Source organism: Capra hircus, chromosome 4 (assembly GCF_001704415.2).
Source record: "Capra hircus breed San Clemente chromosome 4, ASM170441v1, whole genome shotgun sequence".
Taxonomy (NCBI): domain Eukaryota; kingdom Metazoa; phylum Chordata; class Mammalia; order Artiodactyla; family Bovidae; genus Capra; species Capra hircus.
Window position 1 is genome coordinate 95,629,714 of NC_030811.1, and position 26,783 is coordinate 95,656,496.

At 37.7% G+C, this 26,783-nt stretch overlaps 1 protein-coding gene across 1 annotated transcript in view; it reads left to right on the forward strand.

The window, feature by feature from the left end:
- ISPD (isoprenoid synthase domain containing) overlaps nucleotides 1-26,783 on the forward strand; it is a 368,609-nt gene that overhangs the window by 28,912 nt on the left and 312,914 nt on the right. Inside the window, exon 3 of the mRNA XM_018047357.1 lies at nucleotides 12,964-13,113. Coding sequence (XP_017902846.1) covers nucleotides 12,964-13,113 — 150 coding nt within the window. The remainder of the gene's footprint in view (nucleotides 1-12,963; nucleotides 13,114-26,783) is intronic.

The following is a 26,783-nucleotide window of genomic DNA, read 5'->3' on the forward strand; positions in this document are numbered from 1 at the left end:
ATTCATCTGTCCATGGACATTCACAGTCCCTTCCATGTCTTGGCTGTTGTAAATAGTACTGGGGTGCATGTATTTTTTCAAATTATGGTTTTCTCTAGATATGTGCCCAGAAGTGGGATTGCTGGATCATATGATAGCTCTTTTTTTTTAAGGAATGTCCATACTATTCTCCACAGTGGCTGTACCAATTTACATTCTCACCAACAGTGTAGGAGGGCTTTCTTTCTCCACACCGTCTCTGTGCTTAGTCATTCAGTTGTGTCCAACTCTTTGCAATCCCATGGGCTGTAGCCCACCAGGCTCCTCTGTCCATGAGGATTCTCCAGGCAAGAATATTGGAGTGAGTTGTCATGCCCTTCTCCAGGGGATCCTCCCAACCCAGGAATTGAACCCAGGTCTCCCACATTGCAGGCAGATTCTTTACCAGCTGAGCCACCAGGGGAGCCCCCAGATCCTTCCTAGCATGTATTATTTGTAAACTTTTTGATAATGATCATTCTGACTTGTGTGAGGTGATATCTTTGTAGTTTTTATTTGCATTTCTCTAATAATGATTGATGTTGAGCATCTTTCCATGTGCCTTTTGATCATCTGTATGTCTTCTTTGGATAAATGTCTATTTAATCTTCTGCTCATTTTTTGATTGGGTTGTTTGTTTTTTTGATATTGAGTTGTATGACATGTTTGTATATTTTGGAGATTAATCCTTTGTGGGTGACTTTGTTTTGTTTTATTGCCTGAACTATTTGCCCTTGTATATCTGTTCAATTAATTATTTGAAAATGAAGTTGGAAAGGATAGACCAAGGGGAAATAAGTATACCTAGGAATTAGGCTTTAGTGGATATCCAAGTATATCTCTGATCATTGTTTTACACAAATGGTATTACTCCAATTTTCCAGAAGCAAAGTTTAGTATACAATGGGGGCTCCTTATTCCTTTTTGTTGCATATTCAAGTTTAGGGATACTTTGTAGTGATAGGACAATTTGTACAGATTTTCCTAATATTTATATTTCTATGCTGAATAAACTAGATTCTTTCCTTATAAAAGGAGATTGGAAGTATTCTATAAATATGTTAAATAGTAAAAAAATCTCATAACTTACAATGATCAGCTTTGAAGATGTTATTCTGTAAACATTTATTAAGTAGTCTCTGAATAAAGACAACTCAGCTAACTGAAATGGTAATTACCTAGTCAGGGTTTCTGTTGTAGAGTGTCATAATTAGCTTGAAAGCAGATGCCTGAGGAGGAATGCATGTTAGTACCTGCTGTGTGGATGGATGATAAGCATTGTTCAATTTTGCTTTTAAAAGTAAACTGTAGAGGTGGGGTTCATTATTCCATATTGAATGATTTGTATCTATGATGATTTCCATGCATTGACATGTGGAAATATTTGATAGATTAGCCTGAGAGGCAAGTAATCACTGTGGTGCTGAGCTGTTAAGCTTCCATTCAGAGCTTATTAGGCTAATTCCCACGGAGACAGTACGTTTGATAACTTGGCAATTCTGTTTCATAACAAACTTTTCCGTTGTATTTTAAAGGCAACTGACTTTGCCCATACTTCAACAGAGGAGTTATTTTCACTTGTTACCCTTTTCGCGGGCCTTTTGTTTAGTGGGACTTAGGAAGGTGCTGGCTACCTTGTGCTTTCAATTGTCTTTATGTTGTGTTACTTTCTAACTGATGTTCTGGCTTCCATAGAAAACAACCTAGTAATTTCTGGAAGACACCAGTCCTACCATAAGGACATCCAAGTTCTGAATGATCTCTGCTCTTAATGTTAGTTTTCAGTAATCAAAATGAGGGTCCATAGGTAAACATCTTAGAAATCCTCTGTTCAAAAATACTGAAAACATGCAGAGAACTTCAGACACTTGGAGATACACCATGTGGTGTAATAAATATAAGACAACTAGTTACTCTGTCTCTGCCTTGATTATGCTTGCTTCTCCCAGACAGACAAACGTTATCTTGAAGTTTGTTTTCTTGCCCTTTTGTTCAGTTTTGTAGCATGTATCCCTAAAGAACATACTAGTTAGGTTTTGTTTTTTGTTGTGGTATAATTTACACATTCATCAGGTTTTTAACCGTTTTACATATATTTTGATGGCATGTTATTTGCACAATATGTTGGCGGAAACCTGTTCATGTGACTCTGTGCAGCTATAATATGTTCATGATCACTGCTTCGTGTGTGGGATCTGAGAGAGTGAACATGGGTGCCGTGGATTCAGATTGTGGCAGTAGAAGCTGAAAAGTTGGGCAGATTTGTGATATTTGACACTGATGTTGTGCGGATGGATTCATGATGAAATGGAAGACAGCAGAAAAAACAATGACCTTCAAAGTTTTTGGTAAGAATAACTAGAAGAATAGATGTGTATGTAGATGGGAAAATGTGTTGAGGAGCCAGTTTGGGGGGTGTGGTATGGGTAAAACCAGAACTTTGATTTTATAGTCCAGATGTATATTTTGAAATGAACAGAGATGTTAAATAGGTATGTGGATGTACAAGTCCAGATTTAAAGAGAACTTTCTGGGTTGGGTGTATAGATCTGCATGGTCTAGTGTACGATGGTATTGCTACTTGAAGCTACAGGGTTGAGGAGGTCACCTATGGAATGAATGTAGCTAGGGAAGTCTGAGGTCTGAGCTCTGGAAGTACTCTAAGAGCAATGTGGAGGTTCATTGTGAGCCTGAAAAATTTATTTTGTGGAGTTGTGGAGATAAAATCCTAATAAAAGTAACATGCATGGGAGGAGAGAGAAATTACAGATAAGGAGTAGTACAGTACAGACAATTGTTTGAAAGAGCTTTGCTCTAAACTGGTGTGGAGAAATTTGATAATAGCTGGCAGATGTATGATCGAGGGAAGGCTGATTTAATGATGGGAAGTGTCACAAATGGCTTGTATTCTAAGCAATTTGTCTCTAAAAATGGAGACAATTTAATAAAAGAATAAAAATTGAGGCAGGACAGACTATTGTATGAAGATCTACATGGGAAGTAATAGATGCCTGTAAGTATGTGGAGATGTTGGCCTTTCGATAAGAGGGAGGAAATGTTGTGTAGTTCTTAGCATGTTTTGCACATACTGACTATATCTAAATATATTATACTTTTGTTAAATATTCTTTAAGTGTTCCTAAGTGTTCTTATTGAAGATACTGTAAATGACTTACTTTTGGATTGTTCATTGTTTATATTTAGAAATACACTTTTATGTATTAATCTTGTCCTCTGCATTCTTGCTGAACTAGTTTATTTGTTCTAATACTTTTTTAATGGATGCATTAGAATTCTCTGTATACAAGATTAGGTCATCTGCAGATGAAGACAGGTTTAGTTTTCTTGGATGCCTGTATTAGATTTTCCTGCATAACTGCCCTGACGAGAGCTTCCAGTACTTTTATTGAAAGTGGCAACAGTGGACATCCTTGTTGCTGATGTTGAAGGGAAAACATTGAGTCATCACACCATTAAGTATGATGTCAACTGTGGACGTTTTGTAGATGCCCTTGATCAGATGGAGCAAGTTCTCGGCTGTTAGTTTGTTGCATAGCTTTTTTCATGAAGGAGTGTTGGATATTGTCAGATACTTTTTCTAAGTCTGTTGAGTTGTTGTGTCTTTTTGTTCTTTATTCTATTAACGTGGTGTATTACATTGATCTTTTCTTGGTATGTTTAATATTAATTTCTTGGGATAAATTCCACTTGGTCATGGTATACAATACTGCTTGTTGCCAAATTTGGTTTGTTATCTTGACTTTTGTGGGGTTTTTTTTTGTTTTTTGTTTTGTACTTTTCTGGAATATATATCTGTAGTTAGGTTTTTTGGTGATGTCTCTGGTTTTGGTAATACTTGTCTGAAAGAATGTGTTGGAAAGTATTCTTCTTTTTTGCCTTTTGGGATAGTGTGAGGAAATGGTGTTTACAGTTTTTTTTTTTTTCTTTATTATAAATAACCAGTGAAGCCATCTGGGCCTGGGCTTTCTTTGTGGAAAATTAAAAAAATGCCTAATTTTATTAAAAGTCTATTCAAATTTTCTGTCTTTGAAGTAATTTTGGTTGTGTCTTTCTGGAACATTGTAATTGGATCTGTAAGTTAATGTGTTAAAATACACTTGTAATTTTCTGACTCCTAATTTCTGGAAGGTTAGTGGAAATGTCAACACTTTCACTCCTGATACTACTTATTTGAGTTTTGCAAACCTTTAGCTAAGCTAGAAAAAAGTGGTTAAATCTTTTCAAAGAACCAACTTTTAGTTTTGTGTTTTCCTTTTCCTATTTTCTGCTTTTATGTTCACTATGCCTCCGTTAACTTTAGTCTTTCTCTTTTTCCAGTATCTTGAGGTGGAAAGTTAGGTTTTTGATTTTGAAACTGTCTTTTTTATATGGAAAATCTCAGCTGTAAATACTTTAGCTGAAATATCATTTTCACAGTGACCTCTTCTCTGATTCATTTAGTAGTCTGTTGTTCAGTGGCTGTGTTCTTAATTCCCGCATTACTTTTTGGTTCTCCAAAACATTTTTTGACATATACATACAGCATACTGGATTCAGATATACAGCATAATGTTTCAACATCTGTATACATTGAGAAATTACCACAATAAGTCAGTATGTATCACCATACGTAGTTACAGAATTTCTTCTGAAGAGACTTAATGATCTATTCTTTTAGCAACTTTTAAACATGTGTTATAGTATTAACTGTATTACATCCCCATAACCTATTTTGTACCTGGAAGTTTGTACCTTTTGACTTCCTTCACACATTTTGCCCCCTCCCTCCTAACAGCTTGTTCTCTGTATTGATGAGCTATTTTTGTTTTTTGTTTTGGTTAGGTTCCACATAGTGGGATCATACAGTATTTGTCTTTCTGTCTGATTACTTTCACTTAGCATAATGCCCTTGAGTTCTTCATATGTCATTGAAAATGGCAGAATTTCATTCTTTTTATGGTTGATTAATATTCCATTGTATGTATTCTACATTTTCTTTATCTTTTCTTTCATGGTGGCCATTTAGGTTTCCATGTCTTGGCTCTTCTAAGTAATGCTACAGTGAACAAAGGAGTGGGTATCTTTGAGTTTGTGTTTTTATTTGCTCCAGATAAATGACCAGATGCCATGATCTTCATTTTTTGAGTGTTGAGCTTTAAGCCGGCTTTTTCACTCTCCTCTTTCACTTTCATCAAGAGTCTCTTTAGTTCCTCTTCACCGTCTGCGATAAGGGTGGTATCATCTGTGTATCTTAGGCTATTGATATTTCTCCCTGCAATCTTGATTCCAGCTTGTGCTTCATCCAGCCTGGCATTTTGCATGATGTACTCTACATATAAGTTAAATAAACAGGGTGACAATATACAGCTTTGATGTACTCCTTTCCCAATTTGGAACCAGCCTGTTGTTCTATGTCCAGTTCTAACTGTTGCTTCCTGACCTGCATACAGATTTCTCAGGAGGCAGGTCAGGTGCTCTGGTATTCCCATCTCTTTTAGAATTTTCCACAGTTTGTTGTGATCTACACAGTCAAAGGCTTTGGCATAGTCAATAAAACAGAAGTTGATGTTTTTCTGGAACTCTCTTGCTTTTTTGATGATCCACCGGATGTTGGCAATTTAATCTCTGGTTCCTCTGCCCTTTCTAAATCCATCTTAACCATCTGGAAGTTCATGGTTCACATACTGTTGAAGCCTGGTTTGCAGAATTTTAAGCATTACTTTGCTAGTGGGTGAGATGAGTGCAGTTGTGCAGTTGTTTGAACATTCTTTGGCATTGCCTTTCTTTGGGATTGGAATGAAAGCTGATCTTTTCCAGTCCTGTTTTCCACTGCTGACTTTTCCAAATTTGCTGGCATATTGAGTGTAGCACTTTCACAGCATCATCTTTTAGGATTTGAAATAGCTCAACTGGAATTCCATCCCCTCCCCTAGCTTTGTTCGTAGTGACGCTTCCTAAGGTCCGCTTGACTTCGCATTCCAGGATATCTGGCTCTAGGTGAGTGATCACACCCTTTTGGTTATCTTGGTCATGAACATCTTTTTTGTATAGTTCTTCTGTGTATTCTTGCCACCTCTTCTTAATATCTTCTGCTTCTGTTAGGTCCTTAACATTTCTGTCCTTAATTGTGCCCATCTTTGCTTGAAATGTTCCCTTTGTATCTCTAATTTTCTTGGTGAGATCTCTGGTCTTTCCAATTCTATTGTTTCCCTCTATGTCTTTGCACTGATGCCTGAGGAAGGCTTTCATATCTCTCCTTGCTATTCTTTGGAACTCTACATTCAGATGCTTATATCTTTCCTTTTCTCCTTTGCCTTTCTCTTCTCTTCTTTTCTCAGCTATTTGTAGGGCCTCCTCAGACAACCATTTGGCTGCACTACTGTTTTTTAATTTCACTATTAAGGTCAGAGAACATATTTAATATGACTCTAATTTTTAAAAATTTATTGTCTTTTTTATGGCTGAGTATTTGGTCTGATCTGGAGAATTCTCCATGTATGTTTTAGAAGAACATACTCTTGGTGGAGTATTTGATACGTTAGATATAGCTGGTTTATAGTGCTTTTCAAGTCTTATTTCCATAATGCCTAGTTGTTCTACTCTTTATTGAAAGTAGGATGTTGATGTCTCCAGTGGTTGGATTGTTAATTTCTTCTTTAAGTCCTACCAATTTTTGCTTCATGTACTTGGGGATCTGTTAGATGAATTTTTATATTTTGTTGAATTGCCCTTTCTTTTTGAATTACAAAAGGATTTTATCTCTTTTTTCTGATATAGCTACTTCAGCTTTCTTATGGTTACTGTTAGCTTGATATATATCCTTTTCATACTTCTGTATTCAGTGTATTTTGATCTTTGAGTCTCAAATTTTTGTTTCCTATACATAGCATACAGTTGGGTTTTTAGTCCAGTTTGATGGTATGACTTTAGATTGTTTAATCCACTTAAAATTAATGTTATTGATATTTTTGAGTTTACATTGGCCAGTTTATTTTCTGTTTCTTTGTCTTTCCTCATTACTGCTTTCTTTCATATTAAAAGAATATTTTCTATTGGAACATTAATTTGCTTATTTTTTCATTTCAACTTTTATTTTCTTAGTGACTGTTCCATGGCTTATAGTATATGTCTTAACATAATCCAGATATATGCTAACTAAAATCTAGGAAGATACAGGAAGGTTACCCTGAAATAGCTCTATTCCCTCTTCCGCCCTTGTGTGCTGTTTAGTGTTAGATGCATGTATGTTAGAAACCTAATAATCCACTGTTGTTATCACCTCATTTTATTTTATAACAGTTACAGAAGCTGAGAAGAAAGGTGAGCTATATTTATAAGGAGTGGCATCACCTGGGAAGCCCAATGTCATATTAACCTTCTTATTTTCTATTTTCAGTTTTCACTTGTTACTGTGGATTCAAGGTACCATTATTTTCTTCTTATAATACACTTTTGCTAATCTTTTATGCTGTTTTTGTCAAATACATGTTTCAATGTTATAGGTTGATCAGTTACTTATATATTTTATACGGTTTCTTTTTAAACCTCATAAGACAGGAGAAATAGGCATTTATACTCTTTTTTTTCCTTTTTTTTAAAAAAATGGTGGTCTTTTTTTTCATGTGGATTTGAATTACTGTCTACACTTGGCTTTCTTTCAGCTTGAAGTTCGTAGGGTGAATCGGCTAGACATGAAATCTGCTCATTTGCTCTGAGAAGTTATTTTGATCTGATTTTTGTAAATGCTCATTTTGCTGGACTTAACGTTTAACAGGTTTTTATACCTGCCTTCTGGCTTCCATTGTTTCTGATTAGAATCTGTTGTTAATCTTATTGGTGTTCTCTTGTTAATGATAAAAGATTTTTCTGTGGTTGCTTTCAACATTTTCTCTTGTAATTTTAGCTTTTTCATTTTTTACTATGATGTGTCTGGATATAAATATCTTTGTGTGTATTCTGCTTTGAATATATTGAGCTCCTTGAGTGTGGAGATTGTTTTCCTTGGGAAATTTTCAATCATAATTTCTTTATTTTTTCTGCTCCTTTCTTGCCTTTATTCTCCTTTTGGTACTCCTATTACAGAAATGCCTGTAATGATGTCCTGTATATCTCAGTGAATCTGTTCATTTTTCTTTGTAGAATCTATTGATCTAACTTTAAATTCGGTTATTTTCCAGTTCAAATCTATTATTGAACCTCTGTAGTGAATTTTTCATTATAGTTACATTTAATTCTAAAATTTTTACTTAGTTTTTAAGATATCTATTCTTGATATTGATGATACTAAGCTAAGCTAAGCTAAGTCACTTCAGTCGTGTCCGACTCTGTGCGACCCCATAGACGGCAGCCCACCAGGCTCCCCCACCCTGGGATTCTCTAGGCAAGAGCACTGGAGTGGGTTGCCATTTCCTTCTCCAATGCATGAAAGTGAAAAGTGAAAGTGAAGTCACTCAATCATGTCTGACTTAGCGACCCCATGGACTGCAGCCCACCGGGCTCCTCCATCCATGGGATTTTAGTGGTCATTATACTTTGTTTACACATGGTATCCTTTTGTTCTTTGAACATGTTTGTAATACCTGATTTGATGTCTTACTTGCTTAAGTGTGATATCTGGTCCTCTAACAGGCAGTTTCTGTTCCTTGATTTTTTTTTTTCTTTGTATAGATTCACCTTCCTATTTGGATGCATGTCTTTCCATTTTTTTGTTGTTGAAAAATGTATATTTTAGAAAGTGTATTTTGTCTATCTCTGTACAGCTTATTTTCTTGGCTACTAAAATAAACCAGAAAAGTCACAGTCTTATTCCTGTACGGGGCAAAACCTCTGAAGTCACTTTAGAGGGTGGAGTTCTAGATGTGTGTTTAGTCATCAGAGAATGATAGTGGTTTTAGCAGTCTGATCTCTTTGTTATACTGCCTGCCTCTGACACCCAACTGACAAGTTCCATTCATTGCCTGCTAACTGTTTTGCTTTGAACCAATGCCCAGTACATAGAGCACCCTATGTTTTCATCCAATTAAATTCTGGCCCCTTGGCAGGGGTAGTTTGTGAAGCCAGTATTTGAGGTTTGCTCTTACTCTAGGGATTGGTGGGAGATTCTTGTTAGCTGTCTCTTGTTCTGGTTGTCTCTGATAAACTAGCTGGCCTATGGTTCAGCTTTTTGCTCTCATGAAGCGATCACCTTCCTCTTAATTGCTTACCATGCTGATCTCTGTTTGAGAATGTACTAATCCTTAAACTTTCTCACACTCACTTCCAATTAAGTGAATTCTCTTGGGGTGAGCTTCATAGTCGTCTGTTATTAGAGCTTGTCTTTCTCCCTGTGAAAAGTCACCATGCCTGTGATTTGGGGCTATCGGTAGGCATGCTGTTTGAGCGACACCACTTCTTCATGAGTAAGGTGCTGCCTGGAGGCAATAGACTCCTCTCATTTTTGCCTCTTCCAGCACAGAACCTCTGCCCTCTGTGTGAATTGGGCCACGGGTGATGAGGGCCCCAGTGTTCTCTGCCTACCATGCAAGGGGTAGGTCTTCACTCTGTGGATGGAGGCTGTTGGAGACTCTGTGGGAGAAGGACTCCCTTACCACCTCTCGGCCACACTTGTCTGTAACTGAGCCTTTGTGTCTGGAGTTGAGTGGGCTGGGCAATGCTGCTCTCTGCCCGTCCCACTGGGAGCTAGGGGTCCAGGGAGGCCTATCTTCTTGGTCACACCTACTCTGAGTGGAACTTTAGTCACACTGAGGTAGGTGTTGTGGAATGAAGGAAAAAACGGATGATGGTTCTAGTACCACAGGCTTTATTCTTTCCAAGATTTAAGAGAGATTCTTAAATGTTAATTTGTTGAATGCCCTTAGGACAATTTTCAAAGACTTTAAATGGTTGTTTTTGAAAAATGCTTTTCTTTAGTTATAGTTGTTTTGCTGGGAAGAGACTCTGCACAGCTCTCAGTGACATTTTGTGTATCTCATGTTCTTTTAATGTTATGTCATAGTCTGGAATAGAGTGAACTGTAAGCAGTTGAAATAGAACTATGTTTTTTTCCTTAAAGAGCACTATGTACATGTGTGCATTCCTTTCCTGTCTTGTCTTCCAGAACCTCTGCTAATAGGTGCTATCTTGACAAGTTGGGTTTGCTCTTTTTTTTTTTTTAATTTTGTTGGAGTATAGTTGATTTATAATGTTATATTAGTTTCAGGTGTACATCAAAGTGAATCAGACATGTGTGTGTGTGTGTGTGTATATATATATATATATATATATATATATGTATCTTCACTCTGTTTTAGATTCTTTTCCCATAGAAGTCATTACAGTATTGAATAGAGTTCTCTGTGCAGCCCGTGCTATATAGTAGGTCCTTATTAGTTATCTATTTCATAGAGTGTGTATATGTTAATCCCAACTTCCCAATTTATCCCTCCCCTTCTGCCTTACTCCCTTGTAACCATAAATTTATTTTCTACATCTGTAACTCCTTCTGTTTTGTAGATAAATTCATTTGTACCCTTTTTTTAGATTCCACATATAAGCGACATCATGTAATATCTGTTTTTCTCTGTCTGACTTCACTCAGTATGACACTCTCTGGATCCATCCATATTGCTGCACATGGCGTTCTTTCTTTCTTTTTTTAATGGCTGAGTATATGTTCCGCATCTTCTTTACAAGTTCCTCTGTTGGTGGACATTTTGGTTGCTTCTGTGTCCTGGCTATTGTGAATAGTGCTTCAGTGGACATTGGAGTGCATGGACCTTTTTGAATTATTGTTTTCTCTGGATATATGCTCAGAAGTGGGATTGCTGGATCAGCTAATCTCTGTCAAAGGAGGCAAGAATATATGCTGGAGAAAATACAGTGTCTTTGATGAGTGGTGCTGGGAAAACTGGACAGCCACATGTAAAAGTATGAAATTAGAACACTCCCTAACACCATACACAGAAATAAACTCAAAATGAATTAAAGGCTGGATACTATATAATTCTTAGAGAAAAACATAGGCAGAACACTCTGACATAAATCACAGCAAGATCTTTTTGGTTCCACCTCCTAGAGTAATAAAAGTAAAACCAAAAATAAACAAATGGGACCTAATAAAATTTAAAAGCTTTTTGTGCAACAAAGGAAATCATAAACAAAATGCAAAGACAACCCTCAGAATAGGAGAAAATACTTGCAAATGAAGCAACTGACAAGGGATTAATCTCTAGAATACACAAATAGCTCACGCAAATAGCTCAATATTAAAAGAAAAAGATTTCTCCAGAGAAGATATACAGATGCTAAAAAGCTCATCTTTTCAAGGTGCTCAACATCACTAATTATTAAAGAAATGCAAATCAAAACTGCAATGAGGTATCACCTCTCACTGGTCAGGATGGCCATCATCAAAATGTCTACATATTGTAAATGCTGGAGAGGGTGTGGAGAGACGGTAGCCCTCCTACACTGCTGGTGGTAGTGTAAACTGGTATAGCTACTATGGAGAACTGCATGAAGGATCCTTAAAAAACTAAAATAGAGCTATAAAATGGGTTTGCTCTTTACCTGTCTTTCATCCGCTTGGACATAATCCCTCCCTATCAGCCTTGGCTCTCTCCTCACTTTTGCTTTTATGCCTAGGCTCCAAATCTCTGCTTGAGTCATTGGAAATGGTGACACAGTCTGTACACTGTCTGCTTAGCTCACACATTAGTTTGATTTTCAGCCAATCCCTTGGCTTTTGTAAACTAGTCTGTGGACAGTCTGTCTTTCTCAGATGTGGTCTCCTGGAGACCAAATTCTTCTTAGGTGTTAATGTTATATGCTGTATTTATATGAAAGATAAGATATTTTACAGTTAATCAAAGACAGTTAGGTTAATTATCCTAACTGGGAACTTCATTTTAAGGCTACTTCACCAAAGTAGCTGTATGGTATTGACCTTCAAGACTATATTACAGTGTAACTTTATTAAAGGTAAAGGGAAGAACTGTCAGATAAGGTGTATTTTTAAAATTTAGATGCATCTATTAATGAGACAGAGCTTTCATCAGAGCAGTTGAAATCAGTGGACATTTTGCCTTGGGGAGCTTCACATGGATGCTGTGTTTGAAGGGAGCTATGTTTCACAGGAATTAGAGCAAGGCAGAAATTCATTGTCATTTGGGTGGTGGCAGAGCTCATTTTGGAGATCTTAGGGAATGTGTGTTTTTCCTTAATGATCTAATATGTAAATTAAATACTTGAAGGCACATTAACAAGTAAATATTCGTGTGTAACCCATTTCATTCCTGGACAACAGTCTCTTTCTGTCTCCCATCTTCAGAGAGTGTCCAATTTTATCTGAGCATCCTTTCTTAGTATTTGACTTTAATAGCCTGTGATGAAAAGGATTTTGAACCCATAATGAAAAATTATGTATATCTCTTACTATATAGAACTGTAGTGGTTTGAGATTGGTGGGGGTTTTTTGGCTGCACTGGGTCTTTATGCTGCGCGTGGGCTTTCTCTAGATGCGGTGAGCAGGGGCTGTTCTTGAGTTGCGGTGCCTGGGCTTCTCACTGTGGTGGCTTCTCTTGTTGTGGAGCATGGGTTCTAGGGCACACGGGCTTCAGTAGCTGTAGCTTCCTGGCTCACGAGTTATGGCTCCAGGGCTCTAGAGCGTGGACTTAACAGTAGCGCACGGGCTTTGATGCTCCGCAACTTGTGGAATCTTCCTGGATCAGGGATCGAACTCATGTCTCCTGAACTGGTAGATTTTTATGCACTGCATCACCAGGGAAGTATTGAGACTGGTTTTTGATTGTAAATGATTTTATTTATGAGCCAAAATAAAGACTTGTTTGAATATTTTCTTGAGGTAGCTTGTTGAAGGTATAATATCCATTTCAAGACAGATCAGAATTTAACTTTTAGATATTTTTTAGGTGATGTAAATGTGTCATTTGCATCTCTGTTCTTTAGGCCTCGGGAGCAATCCGACCTCTTGTATCTACTGTCATCAGCCCGTCTGCAGACAGCTGCTTAGACCACTCACTGGAACGTGCCAGATACAGGGCAAGTGAAATGCCACAGGCCTTTCTATTTGATGTGATCTATGAAGCATATCAGCAGGTAAGAATCTTGGCTGTTTAAAAATCTGCCATATTGGGCATCTTAAAGAATCACTCCCATATGTGGAGATTAGCTAGAAGAACTCATGGTGCTCTAGAGTGAACTCAAGGCTCAAATTAATTAGGGTGAAGTTGGTTCATATGAGAAAAAGACCCAGACAGAGTCTGGAGGAGTCCGTGTGAAATCTTCCTTGTGATCTGTCCCCTCCAGGCTGACACAAAGCACACCTTCCTTCCCGCAATGACACGGCAGCAGCACGGGTGTGATGCTTCTTTCCAGGGAAGCCCATTAGAAACTTGGTGTCTTAAGGCATTGGGTTGGTCATGTAGATACTTCTGCCTTGCACATAAATTTCAGATTCCCAGGAGGAAAGCAGGTGTTCAGCGTAAACCATATTGTTTACATGGATGTCTAGGCACAGTGAGCCACTCTTATCAGCTGACTGTTCCCTGGAAACACGCCAAGAAACAAACTCCCTGATGCTGGCCGAGGGCCTGCCTGGTGAGTGGGTCTTTGAAAGTCAAGCAGTGTTAGCGCTACTGTAGTAAACAATCTGCACAGCTGTAGAGACGTTGTGTTAAAAATTTAAAGGTAAGTTATTTCAAAATATCAAATCATTTATGTTTAGGTTATACTGAATTATCTTTGTTTTCATGTTTTGGAAACATTTTTGTACCTGTAAATTTTACTGCTATTCATTTGTGTGTTTATTCATTAAACAGTTATTAAATATCAGGTATTATGCTTGATAGAAACTTTCCAATGAAAAAGGATCATTGCAGCAACTAAAGCAGTGCTTGGCTGATGTTAAACAATAAATAGAGATGGATGGACTTTAGAGAGATATGAGATAATAGTAACATAAATATTGACATTTTATAATAAAAGAATACCACAATTTGGATAGTTGTTGTTGTTTAGTTGTTAAGTCATGTCCAACTCTTCTGGAACCCCATGGACTATAGTCCCAGGCTCCCCTGTCCATGGGATTTTCTAGGCAAGAATACTGGAGTGGGTTGCCGTTTCCTTCTCCAGGAGATCTTCTCAACTCAGGGTTTAAACTCATGTCTCCTATCTTGGCAGGAGGTTCTTTACCACTGAGCCACCAGGAAAACCCACATTTTGGATAAAAAGTAGTTAATGACATAATGAATCAATCCTGATTATCAATTACTGTTTTAAATATTGAATTCTCAGTAAATGAGAACCAGTTTTCATGGTATGAATAGTTGACCATGGTTTGTTTTCTTAAAATTTGCTACACAGAAATTTACCTTCATTTGGTCATCTATAAGCCTACATCTTGCTGAGCTAGACATCTGCTTAATATTTCTAATATTTTTTAAGATTAATGAAAGAATTTATTCATCTTTATGTGAGCATTAACTTTAAGAAGAATAAATGTTAGCTCTATTTTAGAAAATTTAATACAATCCTGTGATCCTCACATTAGAGTAGTATGTTTCAACAATTTTTGGTAGAGAATTAAGCCCTAAAGCACTGAGGTACTGATTCTCAAATTACGGTTACCAGACCAGCAACCTTAAGCATGTTTTAGTTCTTGTTAAAATGCAAATTCTGGGCCTTCACCTCAGACCTACTTAGTTAGAAACTCTGGGAATGGAAGCACCTATTTGTGTTGTAACAAACAAGCCTGTCATGTGATCCTGATTAACCCTGAATTTTGGGAACCAAAATTTACCACATACAACCCTAAGGTATTCATTATATGTGGTAAAGTCTCTTCTGTTGCATTCTTAGGAGAATTGAGAATGAAATCACACAAAACCAACTCTTCTATGGTTCAGATGAGGAATGCTCACAGCGTTTTGGAGGTTTGGATGCAAGTTCTTATGAAAATCATTTTTGATCATAAAGTCATTCATAAGGAAGTTTGTATAAAATATTTCTCTTTTATCTATACTATTTGTGTATATATATGTTTTGGTTTTAACAAATAGAGAAGAGTAAAACAGGACAGAGTTCCAGGGGTGGGAAGTAATTTTCTATAGATTGGTCAGAGGTACTGTGTGAAAAGGTAAAATTTAAGCCAGCATTGGGAAGTAAGTGGGGAGATACGTCATGCCGGTAACTGAGAGCATTATTTTAGGTACAGGATGCAGAATCTAAAAAGGTGGAGTGAGGCTAGAGAAGAATGACATCATGGAGGGAAGTAGGAGATGTGGTTAGGGAGGCCCTGTGTGGGTCTTAAAGGCAATGATACCGGCTTTAGGTTTTACCTTGAATGAAAGGGGAACTTCAGATGGTGCTGTGTGAAGTCCCACTTCTATGGGGCCGCCCTGTCCCTTGTGGGGATGGTATCTTACAGAAGCTAAGGGAAGAAGTAAGCTATTGTGATGATCAAGGCAAAGATGATGACAATTAGGGCAATTTGTGTAATATAGTATTTGGTGTGAATTGTTTGTGTTCAGAAGAGAATTAGAGGTAAAATGAGGATAGGCCATTTAGTCAGGGATCAGGTATCAGAATGGGAAGACCAATGGGTCTGAGGATTTGCTCTGAATAACTAGAACACAGTAGTCCTTTATTGAGGTAGGAAATGAGAGTTTTTGTATGATTAGATCAAAAGTTTGCTTCTGTTGTACTAAGTTTGAGATTTCCTGTAGACTTTGTAAAAAATGTGAAGGAGATAGTTGAATATGCTGCTGCTGCTGCTAAGTCGCTTCAGTCGTGTCCGACTCTGTGCGACCCCATAGATGGCAGCCCACCAGGCTTCTCCATCCATGGGATTTTCCAGGCAAGAATGCTGGAGTGGGGTGTCATTGCTTTCTCCGATAGTTGAACATATGAAACTGTAATTCTGTGGAAAGGTCCAGATAAAGATAGGCACTTGACTTCCTGTAGAGTTTAGGGAACCCTACTCAGTGCTCTGTGGTGACCTCAGTGGGAAATAAATCCAAAAAAGAGGCGATATATGCATATAGCTGACTCACTTTGCTGCACAGTAAAAACCAACACATTGTAAAGCAACTAGACTCCAGTGAAAAACTAATAAAAAGATAGAGAAGAGCTAATGCCTATCCTTCTAAAACTCTTTCAAGAAGTTGCAGAGGAAGGAACACTTTCAAACTCACTCTACGAGGCCAACATCACCCTGATACCAAAACCAGACAAAGACAACACGAAAAAAGAATACTACAGGCCAATATCACTGATAAACATAGATGCAAAAATCCTCAACAAAATTTAACAAAGAGAATTCAGCAACACATCAAAAAGCTCCTACACCATGATCAAGTTGGGTTTATTCCAGGGATGCAAGGATTCTTCAATATAGGCAAATCAATCAATGTGATGTACCATATTAACAAATTGAAAGATAAAAACCATATGATCTCAGTAGATGCAGAAAAAGCCTTTGACAAAAATTCAGCACCCATTTATGATTAAATGGGCCTAGAAGGAATCTACTTGAACATGGTAAAGGCCATATATGATAAACCTACAGCAAACATTATTCTCAGTGGTGAAAAACTGAAAGCATTCCCCCTAAGATCAGGAACAAGACAAGGGTTTCAGCTTTCACCACTTTATTCAAGATAGTTCTGGAAGTCTTAGCTACAACAGTCAGAAAAGAAAAAGAAATAAAAGGAATCCAGATTGGAAAAGAAGAAGTAAAGCTCTTACTATTCGCAGATGACATGATACAGTACATAGAAAACCCTAAAGATAGTATCAGAAAATTACTAGAGCTAATCAGTGAGTATAGCAAAGTAGCAGGATACAAAATGAATGCACAGAAGTCATTTGGATTTCTATATACTAACAATGAAAAATCAGAAAGAGAAATTAAGGAATCAATCCCTTTCACCATTGCAACTAAAAGAAATATGTAGGAATAAACTTACCTAAGGAGACAAAAGAACTGTACACAGAAAATTATAAGACACTAATGAAAGAAATCAAAGATGACATAAACAGATGGAGAGAGATTCCATGTTCCTGGGTAGGAAGAATCAATATTATGAAAATGGGTATACTACCAAACTATAGATTCAATGTGATCCCTATCAAATTACCAATGAATGACATTTTTCACAGAACTAGAACAAAAAATTTCACAATTCAGATGGAAACACAAAAGACCCTGAATAGCCAAAGCAGTCTTGAGAAATAAGAATGGAGCTGGAGGAATCAACCTTCCTGACTTCAGATTATTAAGTTACAGTCATCAAGACAGTATGATACCTGCACAAAAACAGAAATATGAAACAAGATCGAAAGCCCAGAAATAAACCCATGCATTTATGGGTACCTTATTTTTGACAAAGGAGGCAAGAATATACAATGGGGCAAAAACAGCCTCTTCAATAAATGGTGCTGGGAAAACTGGACAGCATGTAAAAGAATGAAATTAGAACACTTCCTAACACCATATACAAAGATAAACTCAAAATGGATTAAAGACGTACATGTAAGCCCAGAAATGGTAAAACTCTTAGAGGAAAACATAGGCAGAACACCCAATGACATAAAGCAAAGCAAAATCCTCTATGACACACCTCCTCAAGTAACAAAAATAATAACAAAAGTAAACAAGTGGGACCTGATTAAACTTAAAAGCCTTTGCACAGCAAAGGAAACTATAAGCAAGGTGCAAAGATAACCCTAAGAATGGGAGAAAATAATAGTAAATGAAACAACTGACAAAGGATTAATTTCCAAAATATAGAAGCATCTCATACAACTCAATGCCAGAAAAAAACAACCCAATCAAAAAATGGAAAAAAGACCTAAACAGATATTTCTTCAAAGAAGACATACAGATGGCTAACAAATGCATGAAAAGATGCTCAACATTGCTCATTATTAGAGAAATCCAAATCAGCACTACAATGAGATATCACCTCACATTGGTCAGAACGGCCATCATCAAAAAGCCTATAAACAATAAATGCTGGAGAGGGTGTGGAGAAAGGGAATGCTTTTGCACTGTTGATGGGAATATAAATTGATACAGCTAGTATGGAAGATGGTATGGAGATTACTTAAAAAACTAGGAATAAAGCCACCATATGACCCAGTAATCCCACTCCTAAGCATATGCCGTGAGGAAACCAAAATTGAAAAAGACACATGTATCCCATTGCTCATTGCAGCACTATTTACAGTAGCTAGAACATGGAAGCAATCTAGATGTCCATCAACAGATGAATGGAGAAAGAAGTTGTGGTATATATACACAGTGGAATATTACTCAGCCATAAAAAGGAATGCCTTTGAGTCAGTTCTAATGAGATAGGTGAACCTAGAACCTATTATGCAGAGTGAAGTAAGTCAGAAAGAGAAAGATAAATATTGTATTCTAACACATATATATGGAATCTGGAAAAATGGTACTGAAGAATTTATAGGGCAGCAATGAAGAAACAGAGAATAGGCTTGTGGACATGGGGAGAGGGTAGGAGAGGGTGAGATGTGTGGAAAGAGTAACATGGACACTTACGTTACCATGTGTAAAAGAGATGGCCAATGGAAACTTGCTGAATGGCTGAGGAAACAAACAGGGGCTCTGTATCAACCTAGAGGGGTGGGATGGGGAAGGAGATGGGAAGAAGGTTCAAAAGGGAGGGGATGTATGTATACCTATGGCTGATTCATGTTGAGGTTTGACAGAAAACAACAAAATTCTGCAAAGCAATTATCCTTCAATAAATAAAAAAGGATAGGTACTTGACAGTTGTCATCTTTCAGACATTTAATGCTGCGGCATTGACTGAGATAACTAGAAAAACTGGTAGAGAGAAAATAGGAGGGACAAAGGCTGAATCCTGGGGCAGTTAAAGATTCTGAGTTTGGAAAGATGTATTAGTTTCCTATTCCTGTTGAAACAAATTGCCACACTCTCAGAGAATTGAAAAGAGAACTTTAAAATTCTGGAGATTGGAAATCTAAAATCAAGGTGATAGGGCTGTGTTTCTTGAGAGTGCAATGGAGACCATTTCCTTGCCATTTCCAGTTTCTAGAGGCCACTTCATTCTTGGCTCCTGGCCTGCCCTTCATACCACTCCAAACTCGCTTTCAGTGTTCCTGCCTTCCGTGTCCTGCCTGCCCCTGAGAAGAATTCTTGTGATCACATCAGGCCCACCTAGATCATCCAGGGTGATCTCCCCATCTCAAAGCCTCTGATGTTATCTTCCAAGTCCCTTTACCATATCGATGGACATACTCAGATTCTGGGAATTAGGAAATGGATATCTTGAGAAGGACATTTTTCAGGAGAGGAGTGGCTGCAGAGTACGAGGGTAGTGTCCCCGGAGCCTAGTGAAGAAAGGCGTTCAAGAATGATTCGGGGCTCCATAATGGTTTAGGCAGAAGGAATGATTGAGAACTGACCATAAGCCTTACTAATGTGAGATGAATGGTGTTTGAAGGGGAGCAGTAGTAACAGACCCACTCCAGTACTCTTGCCTGGAAACTCCCATGGACGGAGGAGCCTGGTGGGCTGCAGTCCATGGGGTCGCTAGGAGCTGGACATGACTGAGCGACTTCACTTTCACTTTTCACTTTCATGCATTGGAGAAGGAAATGGCAACCCACTCCAGTGTTCTTGCCTGGAGAATCCCAGGGATGGGGGAGCCTGGTAGGCTGCCCTCTGTGGGGTCGCACAGAGTTGGACACGACTGAAGCGACTTAGTAGCAGCAGCAGCAGCAGCAGTAGTAACAGAAGCCTGGGTGCAATTGATTGGCTAGAGAATAGGAGGCCTCTCTTTATAGGAACTTCCATGCATATGGAGGAGACAAACGGGGGTAACCAAAGGGGGTTATAAACTAAGAATTTTTTTATTAAGGTGGGTGACATAGCATATTGATTGTAGTTACTGTTGTTCTGTCACTCAGTTATGTCTGACTCTTTGTGACCCTATGGACTGCAGCACGCCAGGCTTCTGTGGTGCTTCACTATCCCCGGAGTTTGCTTAAACCCATGTCCATTGAATCAGTGCTGCCATCCAACCATCTCATCCTCCGTTGCTCCTTTCTCCTCCTGCCCTAATCTTTCCCAGCATCAGAGTCTTATCCAGTGAACTGGGGTCTTCACATCAGGTGGCCGAAGTATTGGAGCTTCCGCATCAGTGCTTTCAATGAATATTCAGAGTTTATTTCCTTTAGAATTGACTGGTTTGATTTCCTTACAGTCCAAGGGACTCTCAAGAGTCTTATCCAGCACCATCAGTTCTTCAGCGATTAGCCTTCTTTATGATCCAAATCTCGCATTTGTATATGACTACTGGAAAAACCATAGCATTGACTATGGCAAACCATTGGCAAAACCAAACCAAACCAAACCATTGGCAAAATAATGTCTCTGCTTTTTGATATATTGTCTAGGTTTGTCACCATTTCTTCCAGGGAGCAAACATTTTATTTCTAGGTTATAATCACGATCCACAGTGATTATGGAGCCCAAGAAAATAAAATGTTACTGCTTCCACTTTTTCCCCTGACTATTTGCCATGAGGTGATGGAATCAGATGCCATGATCTTAATTTTCTGAATGTTGAGTTACAGGCCACCTTTTTCACTCTCCTCTTTGACCCTCATCAAGAGGCTCCTTAGTTCCTCTTCACTTTCTTCCATTGGAGTGATATCATCTCTTTATATGAGGTTGTTGGTATTTCTCCTGGCAATCTTGATTCTAGCTTGTGATTCATCCAGCCTGGCATTTTGCATGATGTACTCTGCATATAAGTTAAATAAACAAGATGACTATATACAGCCTTGACATACTCCTTTCCTAATTTTGAATCATTCATGTGTTCCATGAAAGGTTCTAATTGTTGCTTCTTGAGCTGCATTCAGGTTTCTCAGGAGACAGGTAAAGTGGTCTGGTATTCCCATCTCTTGAAGAATTTTCCACAGTTTATTGTAATCCACTCAATCGAAGGCTTTAGCATAGTCAGTGAAATAGAGGTAGTTGTTTTTTTGGAATTCCCTTGCTTTTTCTATGATCCAGTGGATGTTGGCAATTTGATATCTGGTTCTTCTGCCTTTTCTAAATCCAGCTTGAACATCTGGAAGTTCACGGTTCATGTACTGTTGAAGCCTGGCTTGAAGGATTTTGAGCATTACCTTGCTAGCTTGTGAAACGAGCGCAATTGTACAGTAGTTTGAACATTCTTTGGCATTGCCCTTCTTTGGGATTGGAATGAAAACTGACCTTTTCCAGTCCTGTGACCACTGCTGAGTTTTCCAGATTTGCTGACATACTAACAGCAACACCTTAACAGCATCATCTTTTAGGATTTGAAATAGCTCAGCTGACATTTCATCACCTCCACTAGCCGGTTTGTTATAATGCTTCCTAAGTCCCATTTTACTTCAGACTCCAGGATGTCAGGCTCTAGGTGAGTGACCACACCATGTGGTTATTTGGGTGATTAAGATCTTCCTTGTATAGTTCTTATGTGTATTTTTACGATTTCTTCTTAACCTCTTCTGCTTCTGTTAGGTCCTTACCGTTTCCGTTCTTTATTGTGCCCATCTTTGCATGAAATGTTCCCTTGGTATCTCTAATTTTCTTGAAGAGATTTCTAGTCTTTCCCATTCTTTTATTTTCCTCTATTTCTTCGCACTATTCATCTAAGAAGGCCTTCTTATCTCTCCTTGCTGTTCTCTGGCATTCTGCATTCAGTTATTGCATTAACATTGATATGCTTATGTAATTATTTCAGTTCAGGCCAGTCACTCAGTTGTGTCCAACTCTTTGTGACCCCATGGACTGCAGTATGCCAGGCTTCTGTGTCCATCACCAATTCCCAGAGTTTACTAAAAATCGTGTCCATTGAGTCGGTGATGCCATCCAACCATCTCATCATCTGTCATCCCCTTCTCCTCCCTCCTTCAGTCTTTCGCAGCATCAGGGTCTTTTCAGATGAATCAGTTCTTTGCATCAGGTGGCCAAAGTATTGGAGTTTCAACTTCAGCATAAGTCCTTCCTGTGAATATTCAGGACTGACGGATACTGTATTGAGAAGGGATAGGGTATAGTATAAGGCTACAGAGACAGGAGCTAAGGCCATATTTGGGTATAGCTGTAGATTAATAGATGTAGGGAAGATGTGGAATTTGTTGTCCGGTTTTTATCTTCTCAGTGATATGGGGTGCAAATATTAGGTGAGACCCAGGGAGGGGTGGTATCTAGGCTTAGGAAAGAGAAGGTTTGAAAGAGTAAATACTGTCTTGTGTTCTTAAATTCTTGCACTTAAGTTAAAAGTATACAAAGCTTGTCCCAAGGAAAAACACAAAACTGTCCCAAGGGAAAAAATACATCTATATTCAAGGATTATTTTCTGGGCATTTGTGGAAAATTGAAATATTTGATTGAAAAACCACCTAAATGGGTCAGTCATTAATGTGACCTTGAAATATGTACTTGACCTGTGAAGTTGTTATATTTTATCAAGGGTGTAACTTTCCTTTGTGGAACTCATATAGAAAATACATAATAGTGTTAATCATTTTCTGAGTTCATCAGAAGTTAGTTAGTTATATGTCTGGTCACATGAGATTGAATTATATGCAGAAGAAACACATCCTAATCTGATCTAAAGTCATATGGACATGACCAAAAAGGTTTTTATTTTCATTTTTTTTGAATTTGAGATTATGGATGACTTTTATAGATGTCAAGATGCAGTTCTGTGCATGGGTCTTCTGTATTGTTTTCCTGACCATTTTGTCTGCTCTCATTCATTCTGTTCTATGTGCTCTAGTTATGCTCACCTTACTTCCTCAAATACAAGTTTGGTCTAGAACTTTACTTCCTATCTTGCTATATATCCTTTAGATAGTAAGTGAATTATCATTTAGGGAAGACTTTGCTGTCTACCCTCATATCCACTGGGTTACACCAGCCTACTACACATTTTCCAAGTGCCCTGTTTTTTCTGCCCAGCATCACAATTAGAGTGGAATAATTACTTGTGAAATCAGTTATAGAATGTCCAACTCTCCTGCTAGACCATGAGCCCTGTGAAGGTAGGAATGGTATCTGTCTTAGCAACTTGCCTGACATATTGTTAGTACCAAGTACATATTTGTTCAATGGATGAACAGAAAAGAATATGCATATAAATATGAAAAATCTCCAATGTACTGGTTCTTTTGGGCCACTTCAAGATATCAAAACTGTTTCCACTCTGCATTTAGATACCTATGCAAATGTTACCTCCTTAAAGGAGCTTTCCACTGATAACCTTATATAAAACAATATTCTTCATCATGTAATGCTTTATTCTGCTTTAGTTTCATATCACTGACGTATTTTTGGTAGGTTTTTCTCTTTCCTGAATGTTCCAGGAGAGCAGGGATTTTGTCTTATCTCTAGCACCTGGAAGAGTTCATGGCTTCTGTGAAGTTTGTAATATTTTCAAATGTAAGAATTTTATACACACATAGATATATATAGGTATATGTTTATTTGTTATCACTTAGGTCAGTTATTATATAAAAAGCTTTGCATGGGGGCACTGTAAATGTGTATGTACATACTGAATTCTTTTCTAAAACTTTCAAGAAATTCATCTGAGAAATCAGAAATATAGGCAGACATTTGGGTTTAAAGCTGCATTTTTTTTAAAGCTACAAAAATTTGCAGCATTTTTGTAAATGTGAAAATTTCTATTTGGCCTCCGTTTCTAGACACTAGTTTAATTAGTAATTTTAAAGTGTCACTTCAAGTTGTTTTGAGGGAATTTCTATGGAGCATGAATAGGCTCATGATATTATATTAATATAATTTGTTTTGTTAACTATATATAATGTGTATTTATGCTTACATGTCCAAATGTATGTGTATGAGTACATACACACAGTAGGAAAACTAGTTGGGTATATGTGACTGAGTTGACAGTAATTGAAGTCATTAAAAATCTATAGATGTGATATACATTTAAGATACATTAATACTAAGTATTTGGTTTTGATTGGTTTTGGACTTTCCAATGTTGCTTAGTTTAGTTCAGTTCAGTCTCTGTCGTGTGCGACCCTGCAACCCCATGAACCACAGTACTCCAGGCCTCTCTGTCCATCACCAACTCCCAGAGTTCACCCAAACTCATGTCCATCAAGTCAGTGATGCCATCCAACCATCTCATCCTCTGTCATCCCCTTCTCCTGTCCTCAATCTTTCTGAGCATCACAGTCTTTTCAAATGAGTCAGCTCTTCGCATCAGGTGGCCAAAGTACTGGAGTTTCAGCTTCAACATCAGTCCCTCCAATGAACACCCAGGACTGATCTCCTTTAGGATGGACTGGTTGGATCTCCTTGCAGTCCAAGGGACTCTCAAGAGTCTTCTCCAACACCACAGTTCAAAAGCATCAATTCTTCGGCGCTTAGCTTTCTTTATAGTCCAACTCTCATATCCATGCATGACCACTGGAAAAACCATAGCCTTGACTAGACGGACCTTTGCTGGCAAAGTAATGTCCCTGCTTTTTAATCTGCTGTCTAGGTTGGGCATAACTTTCCTTCTAAGGAGTAAGCGTCTTTTAATTTCATGGCTGCAGTCACCATCTGCAGTGATTTTGGAGCCCAGAAATATAAAGTCAGCCACTATTTCTATATCTATTTGCCATGAAGTGATGGGACTGGATGCCATGATCTTCATTTTCTGAATGTTGAGCTTTAAGCCAACTTTTCACTCTCCTCTTTGACTTTCATCAAGAGGCTCTTTAGTTCTTCCTCACTTTCTGCCATAAAGATGGTGTCATCTGCATATCTGAGGTTATTGGTATTTCTCCCAGCAATCTTGATTCCAGCTTGTGCTTCCTCTAGCCCAGCATTTCTCATGATGTACTCTGCATATAAGTTAAATAAGCAGGGTGACAATATACAGCCTTGACGTACTCCTTTTCCTATTTGGAACCAGTCTGTTGTTCCATGTCCAGTTCTAACTGTTGCTTCCTGACCTGCATACAGGTTTCTCAAGAGGCAGGTCAGGTGGTCTGGTATTCCCATCTCTTTCAGAATTTTCCACAGTTTATTGTGATCCACACAGTCAAAGGCCTTGGCATAGTCAATAAAGCTATTGTTGCTAAGAAATGATTTAAAAAAACTTTTATTCTTTGAATTTTTAATGACATCAAGCAGCTGCTAAAGAAGATGGCTAAAGAATAACAAACAAATTCAGTAGTGAAAATTATACAGTCTATAGAAACATGAGGGAAAGCAATAGATTGGTTCAAAGTGTTCTTATTGGATATTCAAATACATAATCATGTTCTATACTGTTTTTGAAAAATTTTGTACAAAAGCTTTTAAAAGTACATGAATCAGTTTCTTGTGGAAAATTGATATGGTGGGTACAGATGCTATTCTAAACTTTATTGAGAGACCTGGCCTCATTTCTAACACAAATTTTTAAGTTTTCAGTGAGAATCTTAGAAGATAAATTTTCGTGAAAATGTACACGCATGGAAGACACATCAGGTCTCAACTAGTGACAGAATTGTTCTGTTGGTGTTAACTATGTACTCTTTGATATCATAAACTTTACTGTAGAGATTAATGTGTTAGATTTTCTCAATCTCCATTAAGAGTATTTTAATAAAAACGAGTGTTTAACTTGAAAGGGAAAAAACACTTTTCAAAAACATGTCTAAAACAACCACTTGATTTTTAAAGATTCCTGTCACTTAAATGTCTAGGTCCAAGAATACAGTCATACAATTGAAGGAATATAACAGGAATTTCCCTTTGTAATATGTATCCTGCCCACACCCTACATGTATTAGAATGACTAGGACTTGTATCTTATACTGGGTATTAACACATTAGGCTTAAATGCCGAGCTAACAAGAAACCAATTTCGAACGTGAAATTTTTTGAAGAGTCTTTTCTTTATATCCACAAGCAGTACCCTTCTTAGCTGTCTTACTGCCATTTTTACCTGATGTGCTTGCCCATTCCTTCTCCTCCCTCACTCAGTGTTTAGGAGGCCTGGATTGGAGTTGGAGTGATCAGGAAGAGCCTTAGAATAAAGTCTCAGAAGGAATCTCACATTACATGGAGTTTTGATAAGGAAAAGTAGGAAAGATAGGAGGGCACAAATTGTTTTTATAAATGAAGAATTGACCTGCTCTTGCTGTCTCCCATGGATTTTGGATAGTTTACATTTTCCTTTGTTTCAAGGTATTTTACTTTTGTCTTTGATTTTCTTGTCCATTGGTTACTCAATAACATGTTGTTTAGTTTCTACATTTGTTTTTTCCAGTTTTCTACTTGGAGTTGCTCTTTAGTTTCATGGTTGGAAAAGATGCTTGATTTTATTTCAGTCTTCTTAAATTTATTGAAACTTGTTTTGTTACCTAACATGTCGTCTATCCTGGAAAATGTTTCATGTGCACTTGAAAATAATGTGTATTATATAGTTTTTGTATGGAAAGTTTTGTATCCAATCTATCTTGGCTAATGTGTCTTAAGGCCATTATTTCTGTATTAATTTTTTTGGTCTGGATGATCTGTTGTTCATTGTTGTGAGTATTAAAGTCACCTAGTGTTACTATATTGCTGTACATCTCTCCCTTTATGTCTATTAATATTTATGTATTTAGGTGCTCCTACATCGGGTGTATAAATATTTTTGTATTATCTTCTTCTTGGATTAACTTCTTCATTACTCTTTAATGCCCTTGTTTTCAGTTGGTCT